Raw genomic sequence first — 18,433 nt, forward strand, 5'->3', positions numbered from 1 at the left:
ATGGTCATACAGAAATAGTAAAATTACTTCTTGAACAAGAAGGAATTGATATTAATGCTAAAGATATTTATTTGTTTTATTTAAAATTTATTTTCATAATTTATTATTTCAAAATAATATTTGGAAATTATTTAAATTATTTGAAACAGCACTTATGTGGGCATCTTCGAATGGTCATGTGGATATAGTTAAATTACTTCTTATACAAGAAGGAATTGATATTAATACAAGTAATGTTTATATATTTTATTTAATGTTTCTTAAAATAATTTGATATTTTTCAATAATTTTTGGGAAAAACATAAAATATTTTATACAGCGCTTATGTTTGCAGCCAACTATAGTCACACAGAGGTAATTAAATTACTTCTTGAACAAAAAGATATTGATATTAATGCCAGAGATATTTGATTGTTTTATTTAAATTTTATTTTCATAATTTAATGTTTTAAATCAATATTTGGAGATTATTAAAAATATTTAGCACAGCACTAATTTGGGCATCTAAAAATCGTAATATAGAAATAATCAAGTTACTTCTAGAAAAAGAGGGAATCAATATTAATATACAAGGTTTTTGTTTTCTTTATTTATTGTTTATTTTATAAATTTAATGTTTTTCTATAATTTTTGGAAAAAATTTAATATATTTAATACAGCACTTATTTATGCTGTTAAAAATGGCAATACAAAAATAGTTAAATTACTTCTTGAACAAAAAGGAATTAATTTAAATGCTAAAGATATTTATTTGTTATATTCAAGGTTTATCATAAAACTTTATTAATGTTTGGTATTTATGTTTAGAATTCATGAAAATTATTTGAAACAGCATTAGGTCATGCATGTCAAGCCGGTTTCGAGAAAATATCGAAATTAATTCGTGATAAAATTGATACATATGGATAAAAAGTAAACATTAAAATTTAAATTTTTTTTTAAGCAATATATAAATTTATTACATATATATATACCTAATTAATTATGAAAACAATCAGTTTTTAAAGTAATTATTCAAATCTAATCATAAAGAAATTCATAAAATTTTTAGTTTCTTAATCAAATTTTACAGAACAAACTATTTCTTAAAATTTTTTTATTTTCAAAGTTTTATTCTCTGTAACTATTTTAATAAATTGTACTTATCAAAAAAAGGAAATATTTTTATTTTCTTCATATCAAAAATCTGAATATCAAACAACTGATTTTTTATTCACCCATTCAAATTTTGATTCAGGCATTGAAAAAATTGAATTCTTTACGATGATCCAGAATTCAGCAATTTTTTAGATGAATTTATGGCATCCCATTGAAGAATCCGATCCACTCTTTGGGATCTTATATGGATTAGTTCGGCCGATGTCATTTGACGAATTTCAAACACATTATCATTATATAAAAATTATTCATCAATCAAAAAACTCAACAGTGCGTTTAGCTAAACATGTTGAAACAGGTCAAAACGTTATAATGAAAACGATTTATAAATCAAAATTAACTAATCCTAAACAAGTTAGTGCATTAGTTCGCGAAATTCAAATACTCAAATTCTTTGATGAAAACAGACACATAACAGAACTTTATGACGTTCTCGATGTTATTGACGGAATATATCTTATTCTAGAATACGCTGAAGGCGGTGACTTATTTTCATATATCTCATCAAAAAAAACTCTTCATGAGTTCGAAGTTAAGCGATTTTTCCACTCAATAGTTAAATCAGTCTCAATTATGCACAACAATGGTTATGTTCACAGGGATTTAAAACTCGAAAATATTCTTTTGGATATTAATGGGAGAGTGATGTTGGCTGATTTCGGATGTTCACGTGAGTTTAAAGAAGGTGAATATACGTCATCGCTTTGCGGTACTGTACAATATGAAGCACCAGAAGTTCTTCTATGTAATAGTTATGATGCAACAAAAGTTGATTCATGGTCACTTGGTATTATTTTGTACGTGTTGTTCTTTCGTTGTTTCCCGTTTGACGCAACCTCAGTTTGTGAAGCATTGGATCAATTTTCAAGAGAAATTTGTATACCTGATAATTGTAATATCTCAAAGTCGGCTCGTAATGTGCTTATTGGACTCCTATGTAATGACCCAAATAGACGTATGAAAGTGGTGGACGTATTGCAACACGATTGGCTAAAAAAAATTAGTTCGTCACATTGTGATGAATTAAAAAAGAACAGAATTAAGCAAGCAGCATTGAGGTCATTACAAGAGAGAAATACAAAAAATATGGATGCAAATAAATTGGTTGCATATAGAATAATGAAGAGAATGTATCAACTAGGAAAAATGGCAATAACTGTAATGGCGCCTCAAAGAAGAGAGAGTGAGCTAGGAAGAATAAATACTCCAAAGGCAAGAGCAAGAGAACACAGATCAATGTTGATATTTAGACCAATGTCAACAAACATCGCGCAAAGAAAAATACTTGATTCGCTTGTACCTCCTGCAAAGATTGTATTGTAAATGTTTGTTTTTTGATGAAAATTTTCGATTGCTGTTGAAATCCTGAATTTTGTCACTTTTCACAGTTGGTTCTGACACTTTTACATTTGGTCAGAAATGAATTGAATGGTTATAAAATAACTTTTTATAAGACAAGGCCGAAAAAATTGAATAGTTCAAAAACCGAAAAGTTTCGACGGTTGAATAAAATCAATAGAAAAAAAATTTGACAAAGTTTGTTACGGTTATTCAGGGATGGATACATCCGTTTTAGATCCTGAAGATTACCCAAGGCTGCCCCCAGTTTACAGAGTATACAGAAAATCACCAATTGGAGAGGCATTGATTGAAATTTTAGAAGAATTAAAGAGTGATAGGATGGTAAATGAAAAAAATGTTGAATTATTTTTAACACAATTTGATCGAGCAATGACCCAGCACATCAACGACCTCCCACCAGAAAACTTCACAATTTCTGTAGGGACCACAGTTAATTTCAAGTTTATATATAATTATTATCACATAAATATGGAGCCAGCAGTTATAGAATTTAATGACAGAACCTTCACATGTAAAAGCTTAGAGATCTTTGCGACTAAAGGAAAGCAAAGAGAATCTTCAAAATGAATAAAAGTAAATGTCAACATCTTAATAATGAACTTTTCTCTTCGTTCTATGAAGTCTCTTTTTTATCTACTATTTTGCTTTAATTCATCTGTGTGATCGACAAATACTTGTACCAGAATTTTCACGTTCAGAATTGAATTTTTTCATCGGTCTTGATACGTCGAATCCGTTCAAAATAAAATAACCGCAACTGTTTGTGAGAATCCTGCACATAAATTCAATACGAAGCAACAAACATTTGAAAAGCGATGAACAAAATCTGCGGAAGGTACATAGTTGAGCGAGTAATTGGCGCAGGTTCTTTTTCTGTGGTCAAACAGGTTATGGATATACAAACTGGTGATCATTTTGCTTGCAAAATTTTCGAAATCTCAAATTTTGGTAACTCTATGGTAATGTCTCAGTTCGAAAATGAGGTTCGTATACTTCAACAAATCCAGCACGATGGCGTTGTAAAGCTTTATGGACTCTACAAAGATTCATCATTTTATTATCTCATTATGGAGTTATGTCCAAATGGTGAGCTCTTTGACTATATTGTACAAAACCAAAGGCTTTCAGAGCTAGAAACAAAGTACTATCTTCGACAAATGCTTGAAGCTTTACAATACATCCATTCAATTGGCATAGTTCATCGCGATATCAAGCCTGAAAATCTTTTAATCGATGCTTACGGTAAAATTAAGATCAGTGACTTCGGGCTTTCACGTTTTGTTGACTCAAAAGGATTAGCTGATACTCCATGTGGTTCCATTTGTTATGCTTCTCCAGAATGTATCCGTGGAAAAGTTTACGATGGACGTAAGAGTGACATTTGGAGCGTTGGAGTTGTTACATACGCTATGTTAACAGGAGTTCTTCCATGGACAAAATCCAACCAAACACAGCTTATCGAACAAATAATGAACGCCGACTTCGTTGTTCCACAGTTTGTCAGCGAAGATGCCCGAAATTTAATCATACGTCTTCTTGATCCTGATCCAGATAAGCGTATTACTATTTCACAAGCTCTTCAACACAACTTTATCACATCAGCTCCAAACCATAAGTCATATAAAACATATTCCAAGTCACTTCCAATCAGTTTGAAGTACATTGATCGATTCTTTGGAAGGGATAAATCAGAGATAATAATCGAAGAAAAAGAGCTCAGTAGGTCATATTCATCCGTAAAGAGAGGTTTTGAGACTACGGTGAAGGATATTGAACCTAAAAAGGAAAGAAATACAGCTAGAGAAACCGGAAAGAGACTTGTTTTCCGTGTGCAACCTTTACCGTTTCAGGGCGTAGATCGCGGTGAAAACATCCAAAAACGAATAACTTTACCGAGGGTCAATAGATGAAAGTTATTGTTTTTGGTTGCGTAAATATTTTGTAGTAAAGGAAAGAATGAAAAAAGTCTTGAATGTAAAGAGTTACAGAGTGTTTATTCCTGTTAAAAACAGATTTTTATCGTTAGCGATCCCATCCTGTCAAATTTTATGCTTGGGTTTACGTTGGGATTGAAAAGTGCAATGTCAAATAGAATTCACTGAAAAAATAAAAAATAAACCAAGCAAAAGAAAAAAATGAATGTGATGATAACTTGTTTGACAAATTGGAAGATAAAGATCATTCTGAATACAATAGATCAACGAATTGAGACACGGTTTTACCTTATTTGGAATTGGAATTTTTTGATTAAAATATATAACTATGAGCCAGACAGAATGCAAAATGGATAAGATATTTTGCAAAATATTGCAATGGAAGCAAATTGATTCAAAACTGCCCAAATGATAAAGTTTTGAATATATTCAAAAGTGTTGTGATAATTTGGTTTTTTCAATGTGCACTCAATCTTGATCTAACCGTTGGGATTACCCGAAGAATTTTGATTCAAATAAATTTTACAACATGTCACTCTTTTGGCAAAAATTGAAAACGATGTCAAAACCCTAAAGGAATTATCGTCAATTTTAGAAACAACTAAAAAATCGCCATGTGTCATAAAACTGAGAATATTGGTGCTATTGCGAAAAAATATCAAAGATTGAAAATATTACAATGATGCATTGATTATAATTATTTTTACATTACAATCATCTTAATAAGAATAAATCACATTTAAGTGTTTTTCTTTTGACACAAAAGTATCATGCATCCTATCGTGTAAAAACCGTAAAATGGTGTTTGGGGTCTTCATTTTAACGGTGCTTAGGACGGGGTACCCTGGAAAGCATTTTTTCAATTGAATTTAATCATACTAAAATTGCAACAATTTTTACAATTAGTGGTGTATACCATTACTCACAATTATATTTTTTTAGCAAATTCTATTTTCATGTTCCCTCTAATTTATATAGATATATAAACAACTTTCATTATCAATCAAAAATAAAGAAACAAAAAATAATGATGTATCAATAAACTTTCTACTTAGGAAAAAAAATAAATATATTTAAATTTAAAAATATTTTAAATACTGATATTTTGTATATACGTATATGTTAAATAATATTTAAATAATATTAAAATTTTACCTTTTTCCAGTTTCATGACGGCCGTTTAGTGTTTTTTGAGGTTGTTTTGGAGATGATTCATTCTCAGATGAAAATTGAGTTTCTTTCATAACTATGAAGTCACTCAAAAACAAGTTTTAAAGTTTTGGGAGAGTTGTACTCCAACTTTATATTCATCTTTTCGAGTTTCCGTTACTGGTTCAGAAAGTTTTGGCACTTTTGCACAAACACAAGTACAGTGCAAACAAATTCGGAAGATATCCCTCTTTTCATTCAACCAACGCCTCCAAATATGAACATTAATTACATGAGGCAGAATATTTCTGTTTTAGATATATCAAGCCTTAAAGCACCACTTTATTTATATCAACCAGATGTCCAACCAACTCCTGAAGGAGGCATTGTCAAAGAACCCGAACCAAACCTACGAAAGACCAAAGACAAATTCTTAATTGTCAACAAAGACTTTGCAAAAAGTCCAGATGAACAAAGTTGGTATTTATATACTAGTGACAATAGAGTATTCAAAGGCACTCCTGACACTTTCAAAGGAGCCATTATTACACGAGATGAGCAAGGTTTTCATCTTTCCTTTATTGATAATTCCATCAAGTTTTCACCAGAACTTAATCTTGATGCCAAGAAAGGACTCGACATTGACACCATTCAGAACAACCAACGTCGTGATCGTGAACATCGAGAAAGAATGATGCAAAGTGAATACAAATTTCTTCTTGACCCGATCAAGAAAGATCAAGAAGAACGTGAGCGCAATAAAAAAGCGCTTGCTAAAGGTTCTGATTCTGATGCCGATGTTTCAGATGAATTCGATGATGACGATGAAGGACTTGGCGATCTTTTCGATGATATTCCTGAAGTTTCTGATAACGAAAATCTTCTCGACTCAGATCTTTCCTCGGACAATGGCGAAGAGGAAGAAAAGAAAGAGAACAAACGAAAAGCGGAGGCTGAAGAGCGTCGACGTTTACAGGCAGGTCCACAAGAATCAAACGAAGACATCGTCGACAGTATCTATGGCCCACCAGTAATCAAAGAGGACGAAGTGGTGAGGTTCATAATCGAAATTGGGCCTGTAACAAAAGATCAATTGCTGCATAAGTTTAAGTCAAAATTAAAGACGGATAAACAAAAAATTGCGTTTAAGGAAATTGTGACAAAAAGATTAAGAATTATTAAAATACATGGAAAGACTCACTTCAACCTAAAGAAAAATAACTAAAATTTAAAAATAATATTTTTTTTATTATCGCATTTTTTCAAAAATTATTTCAACATGATTTCTTGTAAATTTAAAATCACTTAAATATTTAATTAAATTATTCTGGTATAAACAAATTCATTAAATATTAATCTCAAAATGGTGATATTGATATGATAAAAATATGAATATAAAACATACATAATGTTGTAATTATAAAAATATCACTCTCAAGTCTAAAGATGATGAATCACAAGAAATTTGGAAAAATTAATGTTCACTTTTTTTTTTTTCATTATTATAAGCTATAGCTTAAAATTTACATATCAATCGTAATTACGTTGAATTCAAATATCTTATACAAAAAAAGTTATCGTTCAAATAAAAAGTCACATAAACTATACAAAAAATTACATGTAATTCATGAATTTGTGCTCAACAGTGTGTGCATGTCTAAGTTATAAACTTCCAGGCGTCAGCTAAAAAAGTATTGGAATTATTCGATTCAAATTGTTCACATTTAATATTATTACAAGTTACTTAGTTTATAATGCATTTTCATCACGAAAGCAAGAATTTGATATATACTTTGATATTTTAAAAACAACTCCAAACGAAAGAAGAAGAAATTAATCAAAATATTGTTAAACTAATATCAATTTTTATCAAATGTATATCTACAATGAACGCACAAAATTCATATTATTTAATTGAGAAAACGATTGAACAAAATTTAATTGATAAAAATATCACTAAAAATATTCATTCAAAATATTTCTCTCATTATAAAACAGAAGAAGAAAACAAATACCAAACTCATATGGAACTTGGGTTTAATGGAAATGAGGATATGCTCAAAAAGAATGATTGGGAGCTTCATAAGAAGGACATAATCCAAATGAAAATACAAAAATAATTAAAAATGATGAAATCGAAAAACTTCAAGAAATATCATCACAAAATGATTTTTATTTTAATCAAACAATAAAACCATCACTTTACGAAAGATATTCATTTATTAACCAAAGGAATGTTACATTAATTGATTATGCAGCATTTTTTTCTTCAGTTAAATGTTCTAAATATTTACTTATGAATGGTGCAAATGGATTTAATGCAAGTAAATATGCAGTTGCAGGTGGAAATGAAGAAATTATTCGATATTGATCGTGTTTTTTCTGATTTATTCTCATAAAGATATTTAAAGATATCATTTTGATGAAATTTAATTGCTGTTTTATATGCATCTTTAAATGATGAATAATTTTGTTCACACAAATGAATGATTTGATACTGTTTCACATGGATCATTTAAATCGTGTACATCTTCGTCATATCTACTGTCTAATTCGATGTCATTATCATCGAAACTTTGCGTTTCATCTGTTTTAATATTTCGACGTCTTAAGTTCTTATTCACTTATTTGCGCGCATTACGTAAAAGTTTCTCTTCGTTAGGTGGGAAACATTCAGTAACTTTCTCTATACCAAACATTGATATGCATTTCTCTATTAATTTATGTCCTTTGCCTTTAATTTCCCAATTTGTCTTTTTACTAGAGTTGGATATGGCGTTGGAACAGAAGAGTGTTCCCCAAAGTGATAACATAAAATATGAAGATGAAGATAGTGAAGCAAAGAATGAAAAAGCGAATACATTTATTGAAGGAATGTCAAGTAAAAACATTGAAGAAGATCCTTTCTCAGATGATTTTAAAGATGAAAAATTTAATGTTCAAATCTAATTTGAACAAATGAAAATTAGTAAAAATAGTAAAATGGTAATTTTTTATTAAAAATGTGCAATTATGAAACCAAAGCTTTAAGCTAAAGAATGAAAATATCAGCTCAGATTCCATTCTGTAGCATATTTCGTTTATTTTCAAAAATCCGTTTCAATAGGAAATTCTATTAACGATAACTGATTTTCAGAACAATAATACCGTTTACTGCTTTGAATTCTCTATCGGTTGTCTACGGATTAAGTAAAGCTTTTATCGTACTTTTCAATATACTATTCAAATGGATGACGACAAACATAGTCAATCGGATGTTTGGCCTTTCTACATATGACGAGCCACAACTTCGGCCGTACTTTCAAGAAACCAATGCGTCCATATGAAAAGGAACGTATTCACCGTGAACTTAAGGTTGTCGGTGAATACGGCCTTAAGAACAAACGCGAACTTTGGAGGGTAAATTATACTCTTGCAAAAATCCGCAAAGCTGCACGTAACCTTCTCATGCTTCCAGAAAACGACACAAAACGTATTTTTGAAGGTGCTGCCCTCCTTCGTCGTCTCACACGTCTTGGTGTTCTTGATGAAACAAAGCAGAAACTCGATTATGTACTTTCACTCACACCAAACGATCTTCTTGATCGCCGTCTTCAAACGCAAGTTCATAAAGCTGCACTTGCCAAATCAATTCACCATGCTCGTACATTGATAAATCATCGTCATATTGCAGTTGAAAACCAACTTGTCAACCAACCACAATTTCTTGTTTGGAAGGAATCTGAGCGAAATATTCGCTACGCTGATAATTCTGTTATGACAACTGAAAAGGCTGGACGTAAGAGGAGAATGAGAGCTAAAGATGCTGCTAAGAAACAAGGAAAGGGTGATGACTTCTCTGAGTAAACAAATCTGATTACGTTTGATTTTTGAATTACTATTTTAAAAATGTTGTTTCTTGTGAGATTTTCCCTGAGAAAACACGAACAACTCTTCATTTATTCTTTTTTATATGAAGTAATTTGAGTTCAAAGCTTTCACTAAGTGAATCACTGTTTCATTGTGACATCACACTAAAGCAAATGTAAACTATACAATTATTGAGAGTTTCCGTTTACAATTAAAAATTCTGAAGCGTACGTTAGCTATTACAAGAGCGATGTCTGATAGTTCACCACTTTCAACACCAATTCATTCAGAATCAGAATATTCAGAATCAGATTCTGATGTACAATCAACACGAATTGGCGACAATTTTGAAAGTGAGCCTGAGGGCGAAGATTTGGCAGATACAGTTCGAACAGATTATAGAGCAATTCCAGAACTTGATACATATGAAGATGCTGGATTGGATACTGCAACGTATGAACAAATGTCTGCTGAGGATCGCTTAAATGCAGAACTTGAAATTCGTAGAAGAAATCAAACAATGCGTGGTCCAGCAGATCTTGGATGGGACTCTGACGATGAAATGTCAATTATTGGAAGAAGAAACAGAATAAGACAAAGAGCTCGTGATGGAGATCTTGATCCATTAAATGAATTATTCAAAGTCGATAATGATAATCCAGTTATTCTTCAAGACGTTACAGGGCCGCTTACACAATATCTCGAAAGACCAGAAATTCGTCATGAAATTGCACGCAGATTTCATGATTTTTTAATTAATTACAAAAGTGGTGACGGCGAGCCATTATACATTAACAGAATCAAACAAATGGCTTCTCAAAACAGAATTAGCTTTGAGGTTTCATATGTTCATTTAGCTCAACATACGCCAATTATTGGAATTTGGCTTGGAGATGCACCAACTCAAATATTAGAAATTTTGGATGATGCAGCTTTTGCACTTGTTACTAACAATGCACTTTTCCCTGAATTTACAAGAATTTCTCCAGAAATACATGTTCGTATATCTGATCTTCAAATTGTAGATGAGCTTCGGAACTTACGTCAGATACATCTTAATGCACTTATCAAAACTCGTGGTGTTGTTACAAAACGTACATCAGTTTTTCCACAACTTCGAATCGTTAAATGGAAATGTTCTAGATGTGGTAACACAATTGGTCCATTTCCGGTAACAGATGAAAAACCAGTTCCACCTAATTATTGCCCTGTTTGCACAGCTAAAAGCGGATTTACAATAGATACAGCATCGACCGTTTACAGAAATTATCAAAGAATTACAATTCAAGAGCCTCCAGGCTCAGTACAACCAGGTCGTTTACCACGTACCAAGGAAGTTGTTTTATATGCAGACTTAGCAGATTGTTGTCGACCAGGTGAAGAAGTTGAAATCACAGGAATTTACAAACACATGATGGACATTCGTCGTCAAGGCTTTCCAGTATTTTCCACAATGATTGAAGCTAATCATGTTTCTCGTAGTGGTGATTCATATTCAGCAATATCAATTACTAAAGAAGAAGAGCAACAAATCATTGAACTTTCAAAACAACCAGACATTTCAAAGACAATTTTCGAATCTATTGCACCCTCAATCTTTGGACATGAAAATATCAAAGCGGCGATAGCACTTTCTTTATTTGGAGGCCGTCGGAAAGACTTCAGAGATCGCCATAACATCAGAGGCGACATAAACGTTCTCCTTTTGGGGGACCCCGGAACTGCCAAATCGCAATTTCTGAAATATGCCGAATCTATTGCGCCACGTGCAGTATTCACAACAGGCAAAGGTGCATCTGCTGTTGGACTTACAGCGTCAGTCCATTTAGAACATTCGACAGGTGAATGGACGTTAGAAGGCGGAGCATTAGTTTTAGCAGATGGCGGCGTCTGTTTAATTGACGAGTTCGACAAGATGAGTGATAAAGATCGCACGTCAATTCATGAAGCTATGGAACAACAATCAATCTCAATCTCAAAAGCTGGCATTGTCACAACATTATTAGCACGCTGCTCGGTCATTGCAGCATGTAATCCCATCCATGGGCGCTATGATGGGTCATTATCCTTTTCACAAAATTCGGGTTTATCGGAACCGATTTTATCACGTTTCGATGTTTTATGTGTTGTTAAAGATGTTGTAGATTCGATACTTGATGCGAAATTAGCTGATTACGTCATTAAATCACATCAAGGCGAAACACATCAAAACGGGTTAGACGAAGAAATATTGCGGAAGTACATTGCATATGCGCGAAAGAATGTTCAGCCGAAACTAAGTGATATCGATAACCAGAAACTTGTTTCGTTATATAATGAGTTGAGAGAAGAAAGTGAAAAAGGTGGCGGAGCAAGAATTACTGTTCGACATTTGGAATCGATCATTCGACTTGCTGAAGCACACGCGAGACTTCACTTGAGGAATAATGTGATTGAGTCCGATGTGAATTTTGCGATTTCGTTGATATTGGAATCATTTGTTTCGACTGAGAAATATGCGAATAAGAAATACTTGGAAAAGAAATTCAGTAGATATTTGGTATACGGAAGGGATAGAAATGATTTGCTGTTACATGTGATACATACAATGGTGAGAGAAAGAATCGCGTTCATGAACTTGAGAAGAAGCGGGATTGAGTATGAGGATAAAACGAGAAAAATAGTGATAAAGAAAAGTGATTTCGAGGCAAGGGCAAAAGACATCGGAGTGAACGATTTCCATACGTTTTATCAATCTCAAAAGTTTAGAAATGATTTCATGCAAACAGATACAGAAATTATACGTGAAGCTTAAATAAAATTATTTTTTTTGATAATTTTGTAATAATATGATTTATGGTGACTTAGAAAAAGATGAAAGAACACAATACAAAGCTTCAACGTTGAAGCTTAAAATCGATTTTTTAATGTGCTTGTGATTATCTTATTCTTTCCAAAAAAATTTTGGATAAATTGGGTTATCCTTAGCAATGTATTGATGTTACGCCTTATAAACAATTTTTTGGTAGTATCATTTTGCTAAGGTTTCAGTCATTCACATCTAAGTGAATCTTATTAATTCCAAATCAATGGTATAATTAATTATAAGAAAGAAAAAGTCAATCTTTGTCTCAAAAACGTATAGCCTCAATGACCTAAAGAAGTGTTAGTTCAATAATTGTTTTCTTTCCTTTTAAGAAACCCACAAGATAACCGAATCAACCCAGCCAAATAACTGATTCAAATTTGAATAATTCTTTGGTGAGTTGAACACAAATTCAATCCGATTGAATATTCAATTGAAATTGAGTGGGAAATTGTCCGGGGATATTGAAAACTCAGATTTAAACGTATATTCTTATGAAAAATTGAATACTTTCAGTTCAGCTCCCAAAGCGCTCCATGAACTTTGCTCAGAGGGGGAATCAAATAATCACAGTTCCACCTCACACACATGTTATGCGAACATCTAAAGCACCAATAAAATCTAAGTTCAGCCTTCAAGAAGATGCAAAATTATTATCTTTAGTTTTGGAACATGGAACAAAGAATTGGATTCAAATCTCTCAACTCATGGGTACTAGAAATCCTAGACAATGCAGAGAAAGGTGGAATAATTACATAAATCCTGATTTAAGGAAAGATCCTTGGACTCCTGAAGAAGATAAAATCCTTGAGGAGAAATATGCAGAGATAGGACCAAAGTGGAATAAGCTTGCTCGATTTTTTGAAAATCGATCTGATAATAGTATTCGTAATCGTTGGATGATGATTTCAAGACATCGTTCAGTAGCAACAAACCCAAACAACACAAATAATGTTGAGCCTGTATCACGTGCTAAGAGTTGTAAGCCACAATTGCCGACAAGTCCAGAAACAATCAAAGTTGTTTCATCAAATTTGGGAGATTTCAAATCTTTTGAAGAACCCTTTATCTTTAACACTGAATTTGACTTTACTTTCGAAGAAAAAAGGTTTGACGCTTGGGAGAATTTTTCATTCTTCTAAAAAATTTTAAGTTTTGATTTTTTTCACACTCTGAATTCCATTCAAATATTGAATACATGGAGATTTTACGATAGGTTTAGATCGCTTTTATTTGTGTGCGAAGAGTTAACTCTTTAAGTGTGTATTCGCTTATTAATATTATATTTTTAATCGTTAAATATGATGTCATTCGTTTTGAAAATAAATTTGGTGATTTTTTCAAAATTAATTTTTGTTGATATAATCGAAAAATCAAAAACTCGACATGTTAACTTTATCCATTTATAGGAATTGTTGATATATCTTCGTAAAGTACATTCAAGATAATAATAATTTATGTCGTAAGCTGTTCGATATGAAGTGATTTTTACAACAAGTTTCGAAATGCTCCATGAACAAAGTTCATATAAATACTGTATAATGGCATTTACTACAGTAATAAGTTTGTTGTATGGTTTCATTGATGAAGAAAAAGAATATGAATTTAGTCAAATTTTTTGTCAGTATCACAAAAAGTCATATTTTGAAACTTTATTTCAGAAAAAACTACCTATTTAAATGCGGCATTTTTTTCTTGGAACATGCAAAATGATAAAAAACTTCATATTTTCACATCCAATAAATGAACAAATTCGTGAACAACTTTTTTTGATTATTCGCACTAAATCTTTATGTATATATACAATATCAATTCCTTTTAGTTCATAAGCGTAAACATTTAACTGAAGAAAAATTGGTACATAATTAATTAAATAGACATTTTTCTGATTAACAAATGAGCATCTTTTATACAGTGCTGGTATTATTGTTTGATTAAAATCAAAATTTCTGATTTTTTTTTTTTTGAGAAGATAATTGATTTAAAGACCTTTATTTAAATAAATATGAATTAGTGATAAACATCTTCTTTATTCATCAAAAAAAGGGTGGGGCAGAACTTTTTGCATCCTATAGTTCACGCAATAACACACGTGTTCCTTTTCTGACGAATTAAACTCACTATTTCTGTATGACCATTTTCAGATGCTTTCATAAGTGCTGTTCTAAATAATTCAAATAACTTCCAAATATTATTTTGAAATTTCAAATTATTAAAATAAATTTTAAATAAAATAAATAAATATCTTTAGCATCAATATCAATTCCTTTTTGTTCAAGAAGTAATTTAACTATTTCTGTATGACCATATCGAGATGCCCATATAAGTGCTGTATTAAATATTTTAAATAGTTTCCAAATATTATTTTGAAATTTCAAATTATTAAAATTAATTTTAAATAAAACAAATAAATATCCTTAGCATTAATATCAATTCCTTCTTGTTCAAGAAGTAATTTAACTATTTCTGTACGACCATTTGAAGATGCTTTCATAAGTGCTGTTTGAAATAATTTAAATAATTTCCAAATATTATTTTGAAATATAAAATTTTTAAAATAAATTTCACTTTTAGCATTAATATCAATTCCTTCTTGTTCTAGAAGTAATTTAACTATTTCTGTACGACCATTTGAAGATGCCAAAATAAGTGCTGTTACAAATAATTTAAATAATTTCCAAATATTATTTTGAAATATAAAATTTTTAAAATAAATTTCACTTTTAGCATTAATATCAATTCCTTCTTGTTCTAGAAGCAATTTAACTATTTCTGTACGACCATTTGAAGATGCTTTCATAAGTGCTGTTTGAAATAATTTAAATAATTTCCAAATATTATTTTGAAATATAAAATTTTTAAAATAAATTTCATTTTTAGCATTAATATCAATTCCTTCTTGTTCTAGAAGTAATTTAACTATTTCTGTACGACCATTTGAAGATGCCAAAATAAGTGCTGTATCAAATAATTTAAATAATTTCCAAATATTATTTTGAAATAATAAATTATTAAAATAAATTCTTAATAAAACAAATAAATATCTTTATCATTAATATTTATTCCTTTTTGTTCAAGAAGTAATTTAACTATTTCTATATGACCATTTTCAGATGCTCTAATAAGTGCTGTTTCAAATAATATATATAATTTCCAAATATTATTTTGAAATAAGAAATTATTAAAACAAATATTAAATAAAATAAATAAATATTTTTGGCATTTATTTCAATTCCCTCTTGTTCTAGAAGCAATTTAACAATTTCTGTGTGGCCACCAAAAGATGCAAACATAAATGTTGTAAAAAATAATTTAAATAATTTTCCTTTTATATTTTAAAACATAAAAATAATAAAATAATTATTTTGTAAAACATGTAAATATTTTTTCCATTAATATCAATTCCTTCTTGTTTAAGCAGTAGTTTAACTACTTCTAAATTATGTTCAATAGAAGCAATCATAAGTGCTGTATTAAATATTTTGCGTAATTTCCAAATCTATTTTTGAAATAATAAATTGTTAAAATAAGCTTTTTATAAAATATAAAAATATTTTTTGCATTGATATTGATTCCGTTTTGTTCCAAAACATATTTAATAAGTTCAATATTACCTGATTCTGTACTAAAAATTAATATATTTTGTGGAATTTTTATATTTCGAAGAAAATGCTTAGTAAGATATAAGTTTCCAATCTTTGCTGTTTCATTAATAATATTGTTATTAATTGCCATTCCTTCTTCTAATAAAAATGCGAAAATTTCATAAGCAAAAAACTTCATACATTTTTCCCCTAAGAATTTTAAAGTATTAATTTCTTCAATTTTATTTTCATAAATATAATGAAAAATTTGGTTTTTATGGAATTTAATTGCTGTTTCATATGCGCCAACAAATGATGAATGATTTTGTTCACATAAATGAATAATTTCTACATTTCCACCTGCAATTGCATATTTACCTGTATTTTCTACTTTTGCGCCATTCATAAGTAAATATTTAAAACATTTGATTGAAGAAAAAAATGCTGCATAATCAATTAATGAAACATTTCCTGTATTAATAAATGAACATCTTTCATAAAGTGATGGTTTAATTCTTTGATTAAAATTAAAATTATTTTGTGATGATATTTCTTGAAATTTTTCGATTTCATCATTTCGAATTATTTTCGCAATATCATTTGGATTATGTCCTTCTTTAATTAATTGTTTGTGAACTTCAAAATTATTCCTTGAGAGTTCTTCATAATTCTTAAGAAAAGTATAACATAAGTGATCTTTTTTTATTCTTGTTTTGTTTTCTTTTTCTGTTTTATAGTGTGCAAAAAATTTTGACTGAATATTTTTAGTGATATTTTTATGTAACAGATTCTTTTCAATCATTTCCTCAATAAGATAATAAGCCTCTTGTGATTTAATTTCAGAAATATAGGTTTGAAAAAAATCAATGATGTAATTAATATTTTTGTTCTTTTCTTCTTCAGCTTGAATTGCTTGTAAATAATTTATATAAATAGAACTTTCTTTATTTTGTGAAATAAATGCAAAGTAAACTAAATTACATATAATAAAATTAAATGAATACGAAAAATTGGAATCAAATAATTTCATAGTTTGATGAACTGACCATACAATATTTTCCTTAGTTAAATTAAATATTAATTGTTCAATTGAGACAAGTATCTTCAAATTATTTTCATCATCCATAATATGATTGACACTTTTATATGAACGCAAAAAGTTCTAATTGAGATAAAATTAGCAAATGCCCACAAGAAAAATGGGGCACTCCATACCAAACTCGCCTTAAAATTAAAAATGGTTGCATGATTTTTTTTAGAAATATCATTTTTCTAAAGGGCCGTTGCAATTCAGAATATGCCATCCTTTACATCCAAGTTCTGTTTATGGGGTTCTTCGCCAAAAATAAGCGTCGTTGAAAATTTGAAAGTACTCATTCAAAATATTGTTTGATTTACTTGTGCGACAGAAAAAAACAATAAACACTTTGTAAAAATAATGAACATTTAACCAAAAAAAAGACTTTTATGAAGTGAAATTACCATGTTGGTTCAGCATGCTTCTTCTTCTTGTCAACCATCCATTCGAACTTCCTAAGACGACCAAGACAATACATTGAAGATTTCTTGCATTGTTGGCATGTGAAACGAAGGCTGATCTTCTTTGATGTCTTCTTGCTACGACGGAGGAATGGTTTAACACGACCTACAAAACCCTCTTGCTTACGATCATATCTACGACGACCTAAAGCAACTTTACGTTCTTCACCTCGGCTAGCTTGGGTTACCTTAACAGTGGTGTGCTTCTTGCAAAACTTGCAGAAGAATTTCTTAGTCTTTGGGTAATGCACCATCTGCGGAAAGGAACGGCCAAACCGTAAACAACCGCTTCCAAGGTAAAGGCCGTTTAATTTTACCAAAATGCAATTGCACTAAATAAAAGTGTAGACATCTTTTTAACATTTCTTTCTGTTTATATCATCTTTTAGAAAAAACAATCAAGTCTTGAAATAGGAGTTTACATGTGTAAAATGAAAACATTAAAATTTGCAGTTGATGTCAAAACATTTCCAAAACACTCATTGAACAAATGGGCCAAACTCCAAGTAATTATCATAAATGAACTTTTACAACTATTAAATAATGAAATAAATCAACAAATTTGCACACCTTCTGTTGGAAATTCAAGTTGATTCATTTGTATTCATATCGATTTGAATTTATTATTTTAGCTGGAGATTAGATTTTTAATAATTGCGCTATTTTTTACTAAATCATGATATCAGAAATATTAAAAAACATAGTTTTACACTAACCATATCCAATTAAACTTTAAAGCAACACCTGTACACAAAGAGAAAATCATTTTATTCAAGAAATTACACTTTTATGAAATTTAGTTGATGATTTAAAAAAAATATAAACACAATAAAAAAGGTATTTTTAAGAGCAATCCAACAAAATCATTAATGCTTTCTTTAAAATCTCTCTTTCCTATGAAAAATTGGAATTTTTTTCATGGGAAGAATGTTCTTCCAAAAATAATAAAAAATTAAAACAACTTACTATTTTTTATTCTCGATGAAAAAAATTGTATCATCAATTATGAGATT

At 30.1% G+C, this 18,433-nt stretch overlaps 7 protein-coding genes across 7 annotated transcripts; 6 read left to right on the forward strand and 1 right to left on the reverse strand.

Annotated features, from left to right (window-relative positions):
* Positions 1-1,470: 1,470 nt before the first annotated feature.
* On the forward strand, positions 1,471-2,481 carry GO595_001606 (CAMK family protein kinase; the record flags this gene model as incomplete). Its single annotated transcript, XM_067914423.1, has 1 exon — positions 1,471-2,481. The coding sequence occupies one exon, from the start codon at positions 1,471-1,473 to the stop codon at positions 2,479-2,481; it is 1,011 nt and encodes a 336-aa protein (XP_067778182.1).
* An 854-nt stretch (positions 2,482-3,335) lies between these two features.
* Positions 3,336-4,430, forward strand: GO595_001607 (CAMK family protein kinase; the record flags this gene model as incomplete). Its single annotated transcript, XM_067914424.1, has 1 exon — positions 3,336-4,430. The coding sequence occupies one exon, from the start codon at positions 3,336-3,338 to the stop codon at positions 4,428-4,430; it is 1,095 nt and encodes a 364-aa protein (XP_067778183.1).
* A 1,450-nt stretch (positions 4,431-5,880) lies between these two features.
* Positions 5,881-6,828, forward strand: GO595_001608 (uncharacterized protein; the record flags this gene model as incomplete). The annotated part of the gene is made up of 1 exon (XM_067914426.1): positions 5,881-6,828. One exon carries the CDS (start codon positions 5,881-5,883, stop codon positions 6,826-6,828), a length of 948 nt encoding a protein of 315 aa, XP_067778184.1.
* Positions 6,829-8,876: 2,048 nt separating this feature from the next.
* GO595_001609 (40S ribosomal protein S9-1) lies at positions 8,877-9,449 on the forward strand (the record flags this gene model as incomplete). Its single annotated transcript, XM_067914427.1, has 1 exon — positions 8,877-9,449. The coding sequence occupies one exon, from the start codon at positions 8,877-8,879 to the stop codon at positions 9,447-9,449; it is 573 nt and encodes a 190-aa protein (XP_067778185.1).
* A 253-nt stretch (positions 9,450-9,702) lies between these two features.
* Positions 9,703-12,246, forward strand: GO595_001610 (DNA replication licensing factor Mcm2; the record flags this gene model as incomplete). The annotated part of the gene is made up of 1 exon (XM_067914428.1): positions 9,703-12,246. One exon carries the CDS (start codon positions 9,703-9,705, stop codon positions 12,244-12,246), a length of 2,544 nt encoding a protein of 847 aa, XP_067778186.1.
* Positions 12,247-12,833: 587 nt separating this feature from the next.
* GO595_001611 (Myb-like DNA-binding domain containing protein) lies at positions 12,834-13,439 on the forward strand (the record flags this gene model as incomplete). Its single annotated transcript, XM_067914429.1, has 1 exon — positions 12,834-13,439. The coding sequence occupies one exon, from the start codon at positions 12,834-12,836 to the stop codon at positions 13,437-13,439; it is 606 nt and encodes a 201-aa protein (XP_067778187.1).
* A 3,920-nt stretch (positions 13,440-17,359) lies between these two features.
* GO595_001612 (60S ribosomal protein L44) lies at positions 17,360-17,674 on the reverse strand (the record flags this gene model as incomplete). The annotated part of the gene is made up of 1 exon (XM_067914430.1): positions 17,360-17,674. The coding sequence occupies one exon, from the start codon at positions 17,672-17,674 to the stop codon at positions 17,360-17,362; it is 315 nt and encodes a 104-aa protein (XP_067778188.1).
* Positions 17,675-18,433: the final 759 nt, after the last annotated feature.

The sequence above is a fragment of the Histomonas meleagridis genome, assembly GCF_020186115.1.
Source record: "Histomonas meleagridis strain 2922-C6/04-10x chromosome Unknown contig_146, whole genome shotgun sequence".
NCBI lineage: Eukaryota > Parabasalia > Tritrichomonadida > Dientamoebidae > Histomonas > Histomonas meleagridis.